We start from the raw sequence: 18,880 nt of genomic DNA, 5'->3' as shown, positions 1-18,880 counted from the left end.
AGTTAGCGTGGAAGTTGGTAATTAAGCATTCTTGTAGGATGCAGGATTTGGTGGCACAGCGATGCTTCAGACGTGGTTTGCCAACAGTGCTTCAACCGTTATCGCATCAGCTGAGCTTCAGGGGCCTAAAGATACATAGTATGTACATTACTAGGCGGTTGTTGTCAACTAGGAGATACGGGAGTAACATGGGTGGATGAATCCATTAACCGAGGACAATTTACCCTATCTACTTCATTACCTATCGATATACCGATAGACACATAGGCATGCATAAAGAGCAGAGTAGCCAAAAAAGCAACGGAACGCTCTCACGTACAGCTGCAATGGAACGAAGAAGATGACAGGACAGTAGGGTAGCAGAAGAAAATATAGACATGGACAAAAAAAGGTTGGAAGAAGGACATAAACATGAGGGAGGAGGGAGGATTTTGGTTTAATCCCCCCTTTTTTTCTCTCTCTTTTGTTAACGGAGATAAGTTTTATATCTGGGCATGTAATTGACTGGCTGACATTAGATGAGCAGCGCGGGATATCAACATGATAAAGCGAAAAAGGCCTAACCGAACAAAGTATGGGGAGAGAAGGGGAAGTATACCATTACGACAACACGGGGAGTGAGATCATTATATTAGACTCGAACTCAATTCAACCAGTGAATAAGGGGGGGGGGGCGGATAACCCTGAAAAATGGAAGGAAGTAACAGAGAGATTTTAGGCAAACTTCTCCTTCAATTTGTGCAAGAATCCGCTGAGACGGTGTTTCTTCTTCTTGTCTAGGGTTTCGGCGGTGTCGGTTGTGCCATTTTGGGCTGAAGGAGCGCCGGCGGTAGCGGTGGCAGTGGTCTTGGGTTCGACCGGCTTTCGTTCAGGTACACCTGAGGTCTCAGGGATGCTTTTGGTGGCAGGGCCGGTTGTGACCTGTGGAGTCTCCTTTGGCGGCTCCGTGGGTGCGGAGGGGACCTGGGACGCGGTCATGCCGGTGGCGATGGGCCCTTCGCCTCCTGCTGGGGCATCTGGCTCATGGGACTTGGGAGATATGTCTCCTGTCCCTGGATGGTGGTCGTCTTGTTTCTGCACTGGCTTGGTGGTGGTGCTGCCGGTTGCTGCCGGTGCAGTTGACGCCAGGGCGGCTGAAGTGGTGGGAGCAGGCTGACCACCGCCGGTAGCTGGCGGCACTTCGTCGAGCAGCTCCTGCTCGAGCTCCTTCTTCTCCTTGACCATCTCGGGAATACAGGCAGCCTCGGAGTCTGTGTGAGCTTTGCTCATGGACTCCTTGACGAGGTCGGGCACCTGCTTGGCGGGGACTTCAGGATCATACTGGGCAGTGCTATCTACAGCATTGCGGGCCTTTTCGAGGGGAACCGCGCCTGCAAGAGCGGCCGTGGTGGCCTGGGGGGCGGAGGACTGGATGGTTGGGTTGTCGTTGGGCCCGGCAGACTTGGACTTGGGTGCAGTGTCGACGGGGAGGGCGGAGTAGGTGTTCTTCTGGTCGTGTTGGTGCTGCTGTGCGGCCAAGGCGGCCATGGCAGGGTCGCTAGCATCCTTCTCATAGCCTGCCTTGTCGGTGGTGACGTTGGAGTCGAGAGTGCTGGAAGTGATGTCGTTTGATCCGGGCACCTTCTCGCCAGGAGCGAGCTTGACGGGGTTTCCAACCGTCCCGGTGGCGGGCAGAGGGTTGACGGAGAACTCCTTCTGCTGCTCATCTGCCGCCGCCATGGCGGCCATGGCGGGGTCACTGGCATCCTTCTCGTAGCCTGCCTTGTCGGTGGTGACGTTCGAGTCGAGATTGCTGGAGGTGACGTTGTTTGACTCTGGCACGTTTTCGCCGGGCGAGAGTTTAACCGGGTTTCCAACCGTCCCGGTGGCGGGCAGAGGGTTGACGGAGAACTCCTTCCGCTGCTCGTCCGCTGCTGCCATGGCTGGATCGCTGGCATCCTTCTCGTAGCCTGCCTTGTCGGTGGTGACGTTCGAGTTGAGGTTGCTGGAGGTGACGTTGTTCGACTCCGGCAGCTTGTCGCCCGGAGCTACCTTGACCGGGTTACCAACCGTTCCCGTTGCGGGCAGAGGGTTCACCGAAACCTCGCCCTCGTCCATCGGCGTCTCTGGAAAGGTGCCTGGGGTCTTCTCCAGGGGCACATCTTTGGCGAGCTGGGCGGTGGTGGACTCGGGAGCAGCCGTGGAGATGGTGGCCTCGTGGGCTGCAGGCTCCTTGGGAACGGCGGTGGTCGACTCAGGGGCGACACCAGACATCACAGCGGCTGAGGCGTTGGGGCTGGTGGCGGTTGCGGCAGGAGTGGGCGAGAGGTCCTTGGAGAGAAGGACGCTGTTGACGTTGTTGTCTCTGTCGGTCTCTTCTTGGGACGCAGCAGGGTCAGTGTGCCACGTTCCGTCGACGATGAACTATTGTACGTCAGGGCCGTCCTTATGGTCGTGTATATATATGTTTATCCAGAGGAGAGTTGGGTGAAGAAACAGGCTGGCGGGGCTTTTTATAGAGCGGAAGCAAAAAGAACGCTATCGCGATGGAGCGAAAGAGAGGAAGAAAAAACAAAGCAGAAAAGGTAAAGAATGACGTAGGGCAAAAGTGACCTCGAGATACTTCTATACACACACAAAACAGGTGAAGACGGAGGTAGCGTCAAGGTACCAGCGTATTTATGGTCCCAGCCACAAGTCGACAAGGGGGAGAGAGAAGACGGCCGACGGTGAGAGAAGGGAGACGCACCTTGTAGAGGATCCTGTCGTCGTCGTCTGGGAGGTGAAGCTCCTTTGCGAAGCCGCCGTCCGTCCTGTCGAGCCTGACGCTCTTCGACCAACGGTCAAAGGTGCCGGTGACGACCACTTCCTGTGCCTGTCGAGGCCTTCAAGCAGTCAGCAAGAGCGTAAGAGCGTAATATCATGAGCCATCAGGTAGGACGAGAGAGAAGCCGACATATCCAAGTTCAATGGACGTTTCCCCTTCTTTTCTTCTTATCCTGCATCCGACTTACCATCTGAACGTATAGTAGCCCATCCTGAGTCAATGCCTGACGGTGAAAGAGTCGAGACGGTCAGGAGAAGAAGTCGACGTTGGATGGCGGGAAAAGATGCAAGTACTATCGCGCTGGCGGCTGTTTATTGGCGGCAGGGATGGGCTCAACATAGATTGGGATACCGGTCGATACGGCAGATATATAGACAGGTATAGAAGATGCCTATAGATGCTTGTATATTCCCTCGTTAGCTTCTCCATGAAAGAACTCGCGTGTGGCTGGTACTTCTGCAGGAGTCACAGTTACTTCTGGCGCCCGTCGAGCGAAGAAGACCGCAAGTACATGTACAAGACATCGAAGTCACTCTGGAAGCTCAAGACGAGTCGATAGCTTTTTTCCCTTCTGGCTTGACGTTCTAGAAGGACGACGACGCTTTTTGCTTTTCTTTCGTCTGCTCTTCGACTTCTTCGACTTCTTCGACCCATCCTCTTCCGTCTCTGCCATCTCCGTCTGTCGAGCGGTTCTCGTACTCGACTTCCACCGTCTGTCGTCTCATACTCGACTATCACCTCATACTCGACTATCACCGTCTTCTACAGTCAAGGCATCTGTCCGCTGGTAAGTCCACGCTAAACAGCCTTCCCGCCCAACCCCACGCAACCGAAGCCTGCAACTCCCCCAGACAACAACCCCAAAAACCTATGCACACAGTTGTAACAGCACATAATACCATATCGTCGTCTCCTCCAGACGCTCCCTCGACCGCAGAGCTCCTTGCATGACGCCTGGTCTGACCGGTTGTTGCCACAGTTCTGTCTCGTCACTCGGTAGGCCGAGCACCTGCTTGCCCCTCATCATATATCTATACACACACGCAAGGACGGGTAGACGGGAGACAAGGCCAGACAGCATTGACACGCAAAAGAGAGTCAAAAAGTCGAGACGAGACAGATGTCTCAATCGCACTTCGTCACCAACCCGTTCAGCACCAACGGTGGCGGCAGCGTCAACCGCATCGACGAAGAGGAAGAGAACGTAGCCTCGCCCACAGACCCCGTCAGGCTGGGTGATAGGGCTGCCAACACCGTCAGACAGCCCCGAAGCACACACACGAACAGCTCAGGACCGGGATCGGGAGGCATGTTTGGGTCCAGCGGCCCCTTTGGCGCCAGCCAGGGCGGCTCCTCTTCCGCCAGCGGGTTTCCAAGCAACTACTCGCTGGGCCGTCGTACCTCCGTCTCAGCCGAATCTCTCAACCCAACCTCTTCCGGCACCGACAGCTGGACCCCCCCGCACCACCCAAAGACCCCGGCCCAGCTCTCCCGCCTGCAGGCCGCGGTCTCGTCCAACTTCCTCTTTGCCCACCTGGACGACGACCAGTTCAAGACCGTGCTCGACGCCCTGGTGGAGAAGCCGGTGCCGGCCAAGGACATCAAGGTCATCACCCAGGGCGACGCGGGAGACTTCTTCTACATCGTCGAATCGGGCCATTTTGATATCCACATCCACCCGTCCGGCACCGCCCAGCCAGGCGGACACGCCGGGCTGGGTGCAAAGGTCGCCTCCATCGGCCCCGGGGGCGCATTCGGCGAGCTGGCGCTGATGTACAACGCCCCCCGAGCCGCGACCGTCATCTCCACGGAGCCGTCTACCCTCTGGGCCCTGGACCGCATCACCTTCCGCCGTATACTCATGGACAGCGCCTTCCAGCGTCGACGCATGTACGAGGCCTTCCTGGAAGAAGTGCCCCTTCTCTCCTCCCTCAAGCCCTACGAACGCTCCAAGATAGCAGACGCCCTGGACACCATCAAGCGCCCCAGCGGGGCCACCATCATCGCCGAAGGGGAGCCCGGCGAGTCCTTCTACCTGCTCGAGTCCGGCGAGGCGGTTGCCTACAAGTCTGGCATCGACGGCCCGGTCAAGGAGTACAGACGAGGCGACTACTTTGGTGAGCTGGCTCTGCTGGATGACAAGCCCAGACAGGCAACCGTCGTGTCCAAGACGGAGGTGAAGGTCGCCAAACTTGGTCGAGACGGCTTCAAGCGGTTGCTTGGGCCGGTCGAGGAGATCATGAGGAGAAAGGACTACGGGACCGCCAGCGCTACCGAGTCGGAGGCGGGCACCAGGGAGAAGGACGGCACTTGATATGCACATTTTTTTATCATGGAGTGGTTTTCTCTCTCTCTCTCTCTCTCTCTCTCTCTACCTGGCATCTCATGGCATTCTTAAAGATAGTGTCCTTGCTCAGTTTCGCTTCTGTTTACGTCCCTGTTTCGCTCACTGCCTGTTGGATGAATTAATGTTAAATGCTAGTACAAGTTTCGTTACGAGGTTATCTGCTTATTTTCTCTTCCCCCTTGTCGACTTACTCCCCCAGTGAAAACGAAAAAAAAGAAAATCTGGAGAACCAAAAACATGCATATATAACTATCGTTTAACTACCAAATCACTTCGAATCACCCACTTCTCTCCACCAGTCACCTCTCGTCCTTCATGCAGTAGACACTCGTCGCCGTGCCGGTGCAACAGGGCCATGCCGGCTTCCATACCCACCACTACCGGCTCCACGACTTTGCCCTTCCTACGACCTGCTCCGGCTGCAGGTTCAGGGTAGAACGCCGTCTCCCCGCCGGAGCACGTACTGAGATATATCAACAGCGTCCAGCTCGTCCTGGCCCGGACGGGGGGTGTCCCAAAGCTCACCGGAACAGCTTCATCGTCTGGCCATCGTCAGCACCGTAACAGCAAACATACCGGGGGGGGGGGGGGGGGCAAAACATACAATGCGGTCCAAAGAACTGGCCCTCGGTATATCGATATACTCGAATATTCGGGTTCAAACCCAACACCTCTCCGTCCCAGTCTGCGGCTCCGCTCTCGCCGTCAGCCCGACCTCGACCGACCAGCTGCTTCAGACCGGTGCCGGACCACAGCCGCTCAGCAAAAGCAGGGTCGTCGACCTGGAACCTGTCGTTGACGCGCAGGGCTTCGTCTTTCTTCGGTCTCCCCGGCGTCGTGGCGAGAGGCAGGGTGGAGAGAAAGGAGATGTAGGCCTTGCATAGGGCGGAGGAGAAGAGCTTCCGGACGATGTAGATCTGGGATGGCAGGATCGGGGTGAGCGAGAGGCCGGACGTAGGTGGCAGAGGGCGCAGAGGAGGCCAGTCGGGCCTGACCTTTGCTTCCTTCGTACACGGCTCTGCCTGTTTCTCTTTCTTCGCCATCACTGATATCACTTATGGGTATATGAGCAAGTCCTCGTATTATGCAGCAGCGACGTTGGCCCGCATCACCACGTAATCCCTTTGCCCTTTCACTCTCCCTTCACCTGGTCTTCATCCAACATGATGATAATTCTTTCTCTTCATATATAATAAAAGAAGTCTGGATAATAAATAATAAAAAGAAGTCTGGATAAGGCCCGCGCTAACCCCGAATAGGCAAGGCGGGCCCATGCAAAATCCGCGCTCGGCGTTTTTTTTTTATCTTTCAAGGAGTTTCGAGTTTCTTCTTCGTTCGAGAATAAGCAAAGAAGACGAAGACGAAGATATCCAAGGGAGATGCGCTCTCGACGGTGAACGGCCATCCAATGTCCTCTTCCCAGGCCGTGGCGGCGTCGCTCATGGGGCCTCCGCCTCCCGACGCCGTACCAGAGAGGTCTCGCTTTGACCGGCTCGACGACCATCACCATCATCATCCTCGACAGCCAGACCATCCCAGTCCTGGTCCTGCCAGGGAGGACGCCGCTGCGACACAGTCCTCATCGAAGAACACGAGCTACTCTCCAGACGATGCTTCAGGTACGGTTGTGCTTCTTGCTATCTAGTTCATGGTCAAGGTCGCCTTCTTTTTCCCTCTTCTGACGTTGTTAACTACGACTAGACCGGCATCCCCCCCAGTCAGACCCCCAGAAGCAGGCCGCCGCAACCACCCTTCTGGCCCAGCTGTTGTCCGGTGCTGCAGATAACAACGGCCACGACGGCGCGTTGCAGCCCCTATCCGATCTCCCCGTCTCTGCAGCCGATGCTGGCGCTCAGGTCTGGCCGTCAATGCCGAAGTCGAGCGAGCAGCCTCCTTCGACGGTCGAATCGACCGCCGTCCCGGATGCGGGCGCGGAGGGCGACTTCCATGGCCTGCCTGGGATGGGGGATCTGCCCGCGTCCGATGCGCTGCCGACTATAGACATGCAGACCGACACGTCGATGCTGGGCCCGCTGGACAACGTCGACCTCAAGGTCTCTGACCTGGACACCCAGCATTTTTCAGACTTTACCGCGTTGGCTACCACGCCAGTCCATCCGCGAGAGGCGTTGGAGCAAAACGGCCTGCTCGCCAGCGCCGGATACTATGGCTCTCCAGCCATGAATGGAGGCGGACCAACACCGCGGATAGTCGGTTACCCTGACTTCTCCAACTCTGTAGACATGAAAGGGCGCGAAGGGTCCGAATCCGTCGCTGGGTCGGAGCCCAGGATCCAGGCGTTCGCGAAACTCGAGTTTGACGACGGCCATTTCTACGTAAATACGTACTCTTTCATCCTGGGTCGCGATGTCCGCGCTGCTCGCGCTGCCTTCCAGAGAGAGTACCAGGCCAAGCAGAACAAGGCTCACAGCTCGAGCGGACACAAGACACGTACTCCCAGCAGGATCAAGAGAGAAGGGAGCGCGTACATGGGCAGCGTGATCAGCGACAAAGGTGGAATCATGGGGTTCGACCCGGACATACCTCAGAACGGCCCGCCGCAGATGAGTTGGAAGTCCTCCAACTCTTCAGCCGACCAGGTCGCTCGCCCGTTGCTGCATATCTCCCATGGAGAATCACAGGCGAATTCTGAGCCTCGAGAGATGACAGATTACAACGCCCTTGCCATGCAGTCGCTACAACGCGGCCACCATGAACCCAAGAGAGTCGACACCCTCTCTTTGCTTCCCTCCCCGGAAGCGTGTCCGACCATACCGATTCATCCCCCCGTGCCCGCCAACGGCGGCTCGTCGCATAGGGCAATTTCAAGAAAACACGTGAAAATCGCATATAACTTTCACAAGAACGTCTTTGAGATGGAAGTCATCGGTAGGAATGGCGCCTTTATGGGCGCCGATTGGCTTGCTCCCGGTCAAGTCAGACCCCTTCACAGCGGCGACTTCATACAGATCGGAGGCGTCAGGGTACGATTCCTGCTCCCAGACGTGCCTATCGGAGACACCGGTGCTGAAGCCGCTCCCTCATCACCACCCGAGATGGGCCATGGGTTGCCTCATCAACAGGAGATTGAACACTCTGAGGAACCGGAACGGCCTAACGTGGAGGAGGAATCAGAGCAGAGTGGTGGTGACGGTGCGGTTAAACCCAAGGATAAGGGTCCATCGCGGCCTGGCCAGAAACCGCCGGTAGAATCGGGCCAGGCTGCGACGACTACTACTACTACCACTACCAACAAACGCCGTGGACCTGGCAGGCCGCCCAAGGATGGGATCATGTCTAAACGCGAGAGAGCAGAAATCGCACGGGAGCAGAAGTTGGCTGCTAAACGTGAAGCTAACGGTGCCGCTGCCGCTGCCGCAGCCACCGCCGCCTCTCCACCGCCAGCTACTGCCGCTACTACCGTTAAGGTAAAGCCTGCCAAAGCTGCCAAAGAGCCCGCTGCTGTACCTGCTGCCGTTACCCCTGCAGGCCCTCCTGCAACCGGCCCCGAGGACCCGTCAACGACGACCGTGAAGGTGGAGAAACGAAAGTACACCAAGAGGAAGAAGCCGGATTCGGCTCCTGGCGAAACCGTGATGCCATCCATCGAAGGAGCTGCAGGTCTAGGAGGTAATATGGAAATACAGCACAGCGAACCCATACGTCTTCCCTCCGTGAAGAAACGCAAACCCTCCAAGTCTCCATCCCCTGACTATCCCCCTGAAAGCTTCTATACACCCAAGGAGCTTGCTAAACCGCCATACAATTATGCAGTTCTCATCTATGATGCACTATCAGAATCCCCTACACCCATGACACTAAAGCAGATATACCGTGCTCTCAAGCTCAAATACCCTTACTTCCGCTTCAAGTGTGAGACCGAGGGCTGGACGTCAAGTGTACGACATAACTTGAATGGCAACACCCATCTGTTCATGCACGCTGAACGAGACGGCAAGGGATGGTCGTGGAAACTCATACCAGGCGCTTCTGTCGATAAGGAGAAGAAACGTCGTCCATCCCCTCCGCCTGTCCAAGATGTATCCAGCAACAGTCAGCAACGATTCCTACCGCCAAATACCGGGTCTGGAGCCCAATACATCGCTCCTCCGGCTCAGTTCAACCGTCGTCAATATCCCCCTTATCCTCCTCCAGCGAACACCCAGTATCCTCCTCCACCTCCCCAACAGCAGCAGACACAGGCTCCTCTACCACCTCCACCAGCTGCACCGCCATCACAGCCAGTGGCAGCATCTAAACCCCCTCCACTACCTCCTCCTCCTCCCCCAGCCGCTGTGATAGGCCCTCCAGCAGCTCCTCCGGCACTTACTCTACCACCACAGTTAATGCGAAATCTTCCTCCTGCTCTTTCTACCATGAACCCCACCCTGTATCTCTCTCCGTACATCATGGCCTCTTCGTCGTTTGCTCCGCCACAGCAACGGCCACCCCATCAACAGCCAATACAACCGCATCCGCCTCCTCCCACCCATCCACCTGGCCATCAGCAGCAGACTAGGCCACCGCAAATGCAGCAACCACATCACCCACAACCTCCTCCACAACATCAACCCCCAAACCAGTATAGGTTCCATAATCAAATCCTACCCCCAAACCATAGCCAACCTCACCAGGCACCTCATCGCCCTCCACAACCTCCCCAACCTCCTCCCCCAACCCATACCCAGGCGCAGCGACCACACAACATCCCCGTCACGTCGGCATCTGCATCCCAGTCAGGCATCCCGACATCAACAGCGACATCATCTCCCGCTCTTCCCCCCGCCCCAGTTTCTACTCAAAGTTCAGGCATGGACCCTGCTTTCCTCGCTCGCGCCAACCAAGCAATTGACAATTTCGAAGCGGTGCTCATAGAAGACTATGAGGATAAAGACTACATCCGCAAAGTCCTTCGCAGTGCGCGCGACAGAGTCCTCCACGGTGCAAAAGAGAGCTCAATTGCAGGCGGCGAAACAAAGGACGAATCAGTCATCATTGATACGCTACGGGGAATAATTGGAAGCCTTAATGGCCAAGATCAATAAATACCAACAACGAGATTTGGACGACTAGAATTCTAGCTGAGGCCCTGAGTTGGGTGGAACTAAATAGAACTATTTGGGAATATGTCTTATAATTACTTTGCCCATTCTACACACAAACACACACTATATCGTACTTACACCTATACCCTTTAACTATACCCATACGCACGAACTGTGCAAGATATACGAATGATGCGAAACGCTTTTCCTTAAAAGATCATTTCATGTTTGCTCCATTGCATGGGCGTTTTAATTCTCCCCTGGAGAAACGTGGGTTTTGGCCGGTACATACATACATAGTGACCGTGTCGCAGCATTGCGTGGCGGCTTGTCGTGCATTCTAGACATTTTTTCTTTCATTCGGTTGATATCCCGATCTTGTGGGTTCATTCGGCGACGGGAAAATAACATATTATGGCGCTGTTTATTGTAACTATTATATAGCCCAATATGGATGGACCCTATATTGAATATACTGTCTAATCGGTCGTATAGTAGTGAATCTGTTCATTAAAGCGAGGTCTTGCAGGCTAGTGTGACCAGTCAAACGAAGAGATAAAATATACAGCGTGCAGACAGAAATACACCGGAGGAAATACAGTGAAAGACTGTAAGCAGGAGAACGGCCCAGAATGCAAAGGATATTCAGCTGCTGATTGAGAAAAGAGAGTAAACCGTAGGAGACTGTCGTAGAAGGTATTCTACATAAATTAGCAGAGAAACAAACAAAAGAATAAAAGAATTCCCTTCCTTCCAGACGCCACGTCCCGTAATAAGTTATTTAGATGCTCGCTTTCCTAGTTTCTTTCGTGTTTTCGTTCTCTCATGCTACCCGAAGTTGATTGCTCACATGGCCATCTCGGCTCTTAGTTTCTCTAATTCGGCCTCCTCGTCTTCTTCCTCGGTCCGAGCTTTGGGTTGTTCTTTGACTGTATTGGAAACAATTTATTAATGGGCGATTGACATATTGTGAGAGTGGATAGACTTACTGGCTCCATTTGCAACAGAAGGTAGTCTATCAATCCTATCTCCAACCGGCACCGTCCCGGTGCCTATCATCTTATTGTCGATATGCTCTTGTTCTAGGTTGTCCAGTTCATTTTCTAGTTCAGTCTCGTCAATGGGCTCGCCAATGGGGGCGTTGGTAATTGCGTTGACTATTTCTTCGCTGAGAGTGTGCTGTTCTTGTAGTTCGCCCCTGTTAGGTAGATAAATGTTAGAAACTTCTACAAAATTTTAAACGGCTCATATAGAGATTATTATAAAAAAGCAAGAGGATGCTGACATTGTTTGATCGACTGCTTCTATGGTAAGACCAGTGTGTATCTGTTCCATAGCAGCCTTGGCGCTCTTCATGGCATTAAACGTTTCCTGATTGATATTTGCGGATTCGATGGAGTATATATGTTGTTCCAGCTGCAGAATCTGAGCACTGGTTTGGTCGAGTGACCGTTCGTGGAGTTTCTTTCTCCTTAAAGCAGTTTTGGCAGCTATTCTTCAGAGTTAGAAATGACATTTTAGGACAAGGGTAAGTTCGTAGGAGATAAAGCTTTGAAAAGGGGGCATACCATTTTTATTAACCGTTACATTCTTCCTGGCTATGGCTTCTTGTTCATCCATCTGACTTTGTAAATACTTCTCCCGCTTTTGCAGCATGTCAAGCTGCTCACGAAGGGAGAGAATGGCATTTTTGGGAACATCTTTCCGCTTCTGCGCCGCCGCGCCGCCAAACCATGACCACATAGTTGCTCGAAGGTATGTATGAGCACCTTGGAAATCAAAGATGTGCTGGGAATAGGATGGGCCCAAGTAATATGGGTGCCTAACAGTTTAGAACAGAAACCCGATGTTCGAGATATCTAAGCAGTTTCAAACCCGATATCTGTGTTTCCCGTCCAGCCGAAACGTCGCCCTGAATATATACTGATGCCTATTCGGCCCTCAATAGACGATAATACGGTAGGTAGACAGGATGTGCGGGGTGACGGTCTCGCCCGTCAGGATCGAAAATAGAACAAAAGTGAGGTGGTGGGTGGCCAAAAATCCAAAAGACCAGCAGATCAGGTGTACGGGAGCGTAAGTTGAATGTACAGTTGCAAGACTTAAGAAATGCGGTTTGATAACGTCGTCAGGCAGTGAGATTGTTCGTTACTCGTTCTTTTGATTCTTTCATCGACTTTTATGACATCGAATCATCTGGAGATGGTTATATCACGTGATAGGTCACATGGTTGGCTTAGTAATCGCTTATCAAGATCGGTTTTCGGATGTTTTGTTGGAACCGTATCGGAATAAGCGATACGCCGCTGCCGCCACCTCCTGCCTTATCTCGCTTAGGCACTAGTTAGCCGACGGCCCTTATCCTATATAGATAAATAGTCGTAGTATAGCCTCTAGACCTGAGCTCTACCTGGTCTACATACGGTTGAAGTCTACTCGTACACAAGCGAAGCAGTACTTATGTATTCTTACTAGTTAAATAACTACTGATTAAGTATAACATTCGACATACAGTGGACAAAATTCTCGACGTAGCAACGAGTGCAGGAAATAGCGACACTAAGATGCGATCCACCGCTCTATGAACGTTCCGCCTCCTAACTCATTTATACTTGTCTCCCATATCTCCGAGACAAAATGCTTAATCTCCTTGTACTGTTCAACTGTCCTGAAGTACCCCGATTTCTCACAGCCGTGTATGTTTCGGTAAGTTAATCTTGCTTCTAAACCTATATATTTAGTTACAAACTAAACGTTTACAGTACGAAAACCAATCACAAGCTCAGATTTAACGGCAGGATTACATGGGAGGCGAAGACGTTAGCCGGTCTTTGAGGGTTCTTACATTCATTGTATCATTTCGGAGGCTGTTGGGAGAACACGTGACCGCAGCCTCCGAGACGTTTTTTCCCATCAAATTTGAAACTTCAACTACATGAAGAGAAGAAATGGGATGTGGTGATAGAAACGTTTCCGCTACACTGCGAGGATTTCGCTTCGAATGGAACCGGCCATACCGGGCCCCCCTCCGACAAGGATAATATTTCTCTCGCAAATTCCAGCATGCCCCTTGGGCTACAAGGTCCGATTCTTAGGATGGTATGTTGACTTATTCCACACGTTGTACTCAAGATGGGGAGGCAGTAATAATAACGTCACACGCGTAGTGTCTCGAAATACAATGCCACTACTGGTCGTCTGACTCTTGAACACAACTGCAATGTCGGTGGGGTACATTCTCGAAACCACAGAGTAGAAGTTGATATAAACCTTCTACTTGGAGATATCAATCATACAAGTATTCAAATAGGGGTCTGGCTCAACGTCCTTGGGTATATACGTGAGGACTCGTTCTATGACGATTATAGAAGAAATAAGGATGAAAGTATTTCGAAAATTCGGGAGCAAAAGGTACAGAAAACAGCAGCTTTACCGGTATACATTCAAGCTGTGATGATACTACCGGCTGGATCCGTTCGAATTGGGGAATATGAAAAGGTCTTAGATGACATGCAACAGGTTGAAAGACGAATAAATGATGAGTAGGTTTAGAACATACCACGGGTTTCCTCCGTCCTAGACGCGAATTGAAGGAGTCGTTGGATCTCTTGGACTGTATAGCTCTATCAACCGCCTGAGCAGTGGAAGTCATGATACATGGCAAGCTATCGCCACATCAAGAGATAATGATAGAATGAGCGCTACGTATCACTATTAAAGCGATAGATGCAAAGATATTATTATTCTCGAGTGGAAGAACCTATCTAAAACTATCTACCCCCTTATATAATATCTACATGCGAAATAAACTGATGTGCAAATGGCAGAAATTCTGACTAGATTAGGGGTATCAATTAGACGATAAAGCAGAACATTCTTGTAATTCTCATACATTATCATTCGGATCTGGCAATCGTACATTCTTTCCCTGAGACGAGTGGATTGCTCAAACAAAACTGAATAGGTATCGGAATATCGTAAAAGCAATGGCCAACTTGGGGGTTTATTCACTGGTTTATAACCCTCAACGTTTGCCGGGGATTCAACATGACACCTAAGAATGTCGGTTCTTGTCCAGCGAGTAGATCTTCTACACTACTGCTAGCAGATGGCCCTGGCTGTCCAATATAGTCTAAATTTCCACCACTGTTGCTTCTCGTATGCTTGTGCTGGTGATAATCTCCGCCAACCCAGGACATACGCGCTGCAGCCGTCGCCGCAGTAGTCACAGTTAAGTTACCACTTGAGCCAGTTGTCCCAAGCCCAGCGCTGCTCGTGTGGTCTGAATACCGTGGCGGAAAAGATGAGATTTTGTCTCCATATCCGCTTCCGACTGAAGAACGCTGCGTGGCGGCAAGATGGTTCTTATAGATTGCTAATCGTCGGCGATAGAGCCAGGTTACGAAACCAAGGTATATGGCTAATATCCCAAGGCATCCGGCGATAACGCCCGCGATGATTGCAGCGATATTGGGGCCATTTCTGCCTCCATCCGAAGTGCCTGAATGCGGTCCTGAAGTCGCAGTTGGCAGGACTGTGTATGTGAGCGGTTGGCCGGTCGCTAGAGGTCCATCCGTTGGTGCCATAGCAGGGACAGTCTGGGTCGCTTTTCCCGTATCATCACCCCCTATCACAGATTGAACCACTTTGGGGACCCGGTATCCATAGCTGCCTCCGAGGCCACTGCCATCTCGTGTTTGCGAGGCTTGCTGGTTTAAGTCATTCCCACCCTCGAGGGACGTATATTGATTGTTCCATGTCAATTCTGACGCATCAAATACATATATCCCAGGGCTATCACAGCTTAGATCTTGTCCCACGTAACCTCCCGTGACAACAATTTGGGAGTTCCAGATGTTACACGTATGCCCAGCTCTGGCTGGAGGAACAGACTGGCCGTCCGTGTCAGCCTGTATCCAGGTAAAGCTAGGAATCGATAGAATCCACATGTCGTTATACTGAATCTGGCTTCCATAAGGTATTAGGTTTTGTCCACCAAACAGGTAAACCTGTGTGCTACTTCCGTCAGCTGCCGATGCAGCGACTGCGCACGGGTTTACTCTGATGTCTGGAGTCTTCCCACTCGTCGCCTGTTTGTACCATTTTGAACTTGCAATGTCAAACACATCGATGACATTCATTTGAGTCTAGACAAAGAGAAGGTTAGCCATCGGGCAATGCTATAACCAAAGAAAGAAGAGTCACTGGGCGCCTTACAAATGTGGCATTTGTACCACCAGCCAGACCGAGAATGATACCCTCTTTACCAAATCCAGGTATATACACGAGGACTCCATCAGCTCGTTCAGTGAACCCTGCAGAGTCCTGTAGCCCTCCCTCTGTGATATTTCGCCAAGCACCATCAGGTCCTGCGCGCTTATCGTCTGTATTGATCTTGACCCCGCTGTTGGTGAATCCTGGAAAGGTATACTCGATCATCGATTTAAGATACACCCTTGGGATCGACTGCGACCAGCCCTGGGTGGTATATCCATCAAGATGGCCACCAAAGTACCATCCTCTTCCTAGGTCTGGGACGTTTATACCGGCACCCTCTGCAGACCGTTGCACCGGTATATTTTCTGCATCAGAGTTTTCTCCCGACGAAGTCTTTGGGGACTTGTGTTCTATCCAAGATGACGAAGGGATGTTGTATTCCCATAGACTAAAAGCAACTGGGTCTGTAGGAGGATTATCTGAAAACTCTCCTCCATATAAAAACAGTGATTTATAAGAGTTCCACAGATATCCGTTCGAGACTGGAGGAGGGCCGTTATCAGCACGAGGAAGCCCAGTCAACTTTGGCGCTGAAATTCCCCAGCTTGACTTTAGGTCAAGAGTAAGAAAGTTATCATCTAAGGAGTCGTGTTAGCATTGGGATGCCGTATACATAGTAGAAAGTAGGGGGAAAGGCTATCCATACTCCAGGTCTTATCCTTCTGGTTGGCGTCTGTCGTCGATCGGCCGCCGTATATGTAAAGTGTTCCGTTAACTATGGCTGTCTGCTGAGACCATCTCTTGCATATATCCGTTGGGCTATTATCTCGTTGTGTCAACACTCTCGCGTGAGCATGTACACCTTGTTGAGGTAGTATAAAACCAACAAAAAGTATGAGTAGAAGGTACGTCATGGACGTGGATGTTTGACCGGCCACCGTGGACATCGAAACCGACATCTTATTCTCTACCAGCAATCACCATAAACAAGCATGGCCGGATTGTATGGAAAAAGGGAAAAAGAGATAGTCGCCGCGTGTCGGATTCCAGGGTAGTTTTGAGGAGGTTTCTCAATGAAACACTCTCAACAAAGGAGTCTCCCCCTTGAAGCCGTAGGTATATATGAAGTGAAAAAAAAAAATGAGAAAAAAAACGAACGAGAGAACGGGATAAACCGACTGCTCAAACGAATGAGAACATATGGAGAGAAGGATCAATACTTTTTCCCGTTTGTTGGCTGAGGGGAAACGATGTCTCAGTTAGACTGCCGGCTATGTGTGTTATACATAGCACATAGTGTATGCACGAAGCATGCATCAACCGCCACATGGTGGGACTATGAGACACTTGGATAAAAATTAAAAACTATTCAGGCCGCAGTGGTCGTACTATGTATATAGATAATTCTTTCTTCGTGGCTGGAGTGAACGGAGCGTCTCGTAGAGATTGGGAGAGGCCAATCCTTTTGCGCTAAAGTTGTCCCCTTTTTCTTTCCTTGAGCACATACAGAGCTATGAGAGGCGATATCGCACAGCATGGACTGTTCACGGGCATCCACCGACAATCCCTGTAGGCGGCAAGAAGAACATGCAACGAGTTTGAGATGCAAGGAGTCGGTTTTGGTTACGCATCAAAGCGGCAGCTAAGGATGGTTATTTTCAGCCAAGTCCCAGCCGGGCGCCAATGGGCATGTATGCCGTGGTGTATTTAACGCGCGTTATCCTTGGCCCAACGGCTTAACCGGAGCGGATTGGACGCAAGGTCCATAAGCAGGTCTCAGGTCTGAAGGGCTGACCTTTTTCTTTCCTTGCTGAGGCGCGGGAATTTCTGACGCGTTGGGGAAATAAATATAATAGCAGTTACACGGTAGTTATGTTGCTGTATTGTATTCGTTGCTCCGGAGCGGTTAAACTCGATTTATTCATGATTTTTGTCATGGTTCTAGCTCCCAGCATGTTCATGTAGATCTGCGCCTGGACTATCCTCAACAAGCTAGATGATGGGTGACCCTGGATGAACTGGATACACTCGCTCGATAGCTGTAGTTCCGTCTGGGGACTTGGCCAACATGGCCTCTCTGGGGGATACAGGTGTGGGTAGAGAAAAACTACCCTTTATCAACCATAATCAGATGCCGTTTTCCTGTGTTGAAAGTGACCCGTCCCCCATATACCAGTCGTTTTTGGGGGATATTCATAGTCATTCCCTCCCTACTCTTGCCTTTATGCTGTCACTCTGTAAGTTCAAGTTCCATAGCCGTTCTCTTAAGGCTGTGCTTGCTGGTGCCTCATGTCCAATATGTCTCTCCTGAGCTTCTCCGCCGCAATCTCGACATCCAATGTTCCACTCACTCCTCGTCTCCATGCATCGTCCAAGGCTGCCAGTTCACCTCTGACACTCTCCTGCTTCAGCTTCCTCTCCCTATTTACTGCCTCGGTGGCCTCGGTGACCTCGTGCAAATCCTTCTCCATGCGCCGCAAGATATCTTCCAACTGTGAATTGCCAATTAACCACGCGTTTTTGCCATGAGCCTCTAGCAAAGCGAGGTTGTCCTTTCTGGTAGACAGATGTAGGTGAGCGGCGTATGCACGCCGTAGGGTCTGTCGCCAGTCATCCAGAACGGTGGTAGGGTCTGCGTTCGGGTCCGTGGAAGAAGACGGTATCTCTGGCGCTTCGTAGCGTGACAGGTCGATGCCACCAGAGATAGGCTCGTTTCTGGCCTTTCTCCCAAGCTCCTGCTCTATCAAAGGGGAGAACTTGGTCTGAGGAAGTTCTACCAGGGACGGATGAACAGTCGAACGGTAGTCCGGGGGAAGCTCAGCTTCAATGAGTCTACTGATCTCTGTACGCAGTTGAGGCGTCACATCCTCGTCTATGTCTAGAACCGGGTAAGCCTCTCTGCTCTCTGTTTCGCCGTACTTGTATACTTACATGGAAGGGAGTCATGTGTCTCATTGATAAGTGGCATCTTGCCGTCTCCTCTTGTCTTCTTCTCTTGTTGTCTCTTGTTACCCTTCACTTGCTTCTCCTTCTCGCCTTCAACTTTTCCTCTTACATAAGTCTTAGCAGTCACATATCACGTGCCTCCAAGCTAAACCCAGTTAGAACAGGATGACTAATATCCACTCCTCCGAGCCCAAACAGGAAACCAATCGTCGATCCTAATCACGGGGCTTCCCCGAACTTTATTTAGCCTCGCCTTCACGTGCTTTCCTTCCCGCCTGTCCGGCCCGTATAAAAAAAAAGTAAACGAAGTTTTGTACTTCATCCCCATCCATGGAACTTGCAGCCATCCCAGTGATCATATAGACATCAGATGTGCTGGTCGACAGGCATCGGACGTCGGTGTCGAGCTGGGGCAGTCACGCCAGCCACATACATGAGATCCTGCTGCCAGCACTGAAGCTAAATACCATCGCAGGATTTCTCGTTCCTCTACTTTGGTCCATCAGAAGTTAACAACAA

At 51.8% G+C, this 18,880-nt stretch overlaps 9 protein-coding genes across 9 annotated transcripts; 4 read left to right on the top strand and 5 right to left on the bottom strand.

The window, feature by feature from the left end:
- Positions 1 to 714: 714 nt before the first annotated feature.
- Positions 715 to 3,016, bottom strand: MCYG_06646 (extensin; the record flags this gene model as incomplete). The annotated part of the gene is made up of 3 exons (XM_002844636.1): positions 715 to 2,403; positions 2,729 to 2,864; positions 2,994 to 3,016. The coding sequence occupies 3 exons, from the start codon at positions 3,014 to 3,016 to the stop codon at positions 715 to 717; spliced, it is 1,848 nt and encodes a 615-aa protein (XP_002844682.1).
- Positions 3,017 to 3,866: 850 nt separating this feature from the next.
- MCYG_06645 (cAMP-dependent protein kinase regulatory subunit) lies at positions 3,867 to 5,120 on the top strand (the record flags this gene model as incomplete). The annotated part of the gene is made up of 1 exon (XM_002844635.1): positions 3,867 to 5,120. One exon carries the CDS (start codon positions 3,927 to 3,929, stop codon positions 5,118 to 5,120), a length of 1,194 nt encoding a protein of 397 aa, XP_002844681.1.
- A 282-nt stretch (positions 5,121 to 5,402) lies between these two features.
- Positions 5,403 to 6,196, bottom strand: MCYG_06644 (conserved hypothetical protein; the record flags this gene model as incomplete). Its single annotated transcript, XM_002844634.1, has 2 exons — positions 5,403 to 5,695; positions 5,758 to 6,196. The coding sequence occupies 2 exons, from the start codon at positions 6,194 to 6,196 to the stop codon at positions 5,403 to 5,405; spliced, it is 732 nt and encodes a 243-aa protein (XP_002844680.1).
- A 398-nt stretch (positions 6,197 to 6,594) lies between these two features.
- MCYG_06643 (forkhead domain-containing protein) lies at positions 6,595 to 10,198 on the top strand (the record flags this gene model as incomplete). The annotated part of the gene is made up of 2 exons (XM_002844633.1): positions 6,595 to 6,772; positions 6,855 to 10,198. The coding sequence occupies 2 exons, from the start codon at positions 6,595 to 6,597 to the stop codon at positions 10,196 to 10,198; spliced, it is 3,522 nt and encodes a 1,173-aa protein (XP_002844679.1).
- An 846-nt stretch (positions 10,199 to 11,044) lies between these two features.
- MCYG_06642 (vacuolar-sorting protein snf7) lies at positions 11,045 to 11,941 on the bottom strand (the record flags this gene model as incomplete). The annotated part of the gene is made up of 4 exons (XM_002844632.1): positions 11,045 to 11,127; positions 11,188 to 11,396; positions 11,484 to 11,688; positions 11,767 to 11,941. The coding sequence occupies 4 exons, from the start codon at positions 11,939 to 11,941 to the stop codon at positions 11,045 to 11,047; spliced, it is 672 nt and encodes a 223-aa protein (XP_002844678.1).
- Positions 11,942 to 12,779: 838 nt separating this feature from the next.
- Positions 12,780 to 13,033, top strand: MCYG_06641 (uncharacterized protein; the record flags this gene model as incomplete). Its single annotated transcript, XM_002844631.1, has 2 exons — positions 12,780 to 12,904; positions 12,940 to 13,033. 2 exons carry the CDS (start codon positions 12,780 to 12,782, stop codon positions 13,031 to 13,033), a joined length of 219 nt encoding a protein of 72 aa, XP_002844677.1.
- A 166-nt stretch (positions 13,034 to 13,199) lies between these two features.
- On the top strand, positions 13,200 to 13,744 carry MCYG_06640 (conserved hypothetical protein; the record flags this gene model as incomplete). Its single annotated transcript, XM_002844630.1, has 2 exons — positions 13,200 to 13,297; positions 13,366 to 13,744. The coding sequence occupies 2 exons, from the start codon at positions 13,200 to 13,202 to the stop codon at positions 13,742 to 13,744; spliced, it is 477 nt and encodes a 158-aa protein (XP_002844676.1).
- Positions 13,745 to 14,205: 461 nt separating this feature from the next.
- Positions 14,206 to 16,374, bottom strand: MCYG_06639 (kelch repeat protein; the record flags this gene model as incomplete). Its single annotated transcript, XM_002844629.1, has 3 exons — positions 14,206 to 15,345; positions 15,416 to 16,053; positions 16,089 to 16,374. The coding sequence occupies 3 exons, from the start codon at positions 16,372 to 16,374 to the stop codon at positions 14,206 to 14,208; spliced, it is 2,064 nt and encodes a 687-aa protein (XP_002844675.1).
- A 1,305-nt stretch (positions 16,375 to 17,679) lies between these two features.
- On the bottom strand, positions 17,680 to 18,383 carry MCYG_06638 (BCAS2 domain-containing protein; the record flags this gene model as incomplete). The annotated part of the gene is made up of 2 exons (XM_002844628.1): positions 17,680 to 18,293; positions 18,347 to 18,383. 2 exons carry the CDS (start codon positions 18,381 to 18,383, stop codon positions 17,680 to 17,682), a joined length of 651 nt encoding a protein of 216 aa, XP_002844674.1.
- Positions 18,384 to 18,880: the final 497 nt, after the last annotated feature.

This window comes from Microsporum canis, genomic scaffold (assembly GCF_000151145.1).
Source record: "Microsporum canis CBS 113480 supercont1.6 genomic scaffold, whole genome shotgun sequence".
NCBI lineage: Eukaryota > Fungi > Ascomycota > Eurotiomycetes > Onygenales > Arthrodermataceae > Microsporum > Microsporum canis.
The sequence above is the reverse complement of the archived record's forward strand: the minus strand, read 5'-3'. Positions and strand labels throughout refer to the sequence as shown.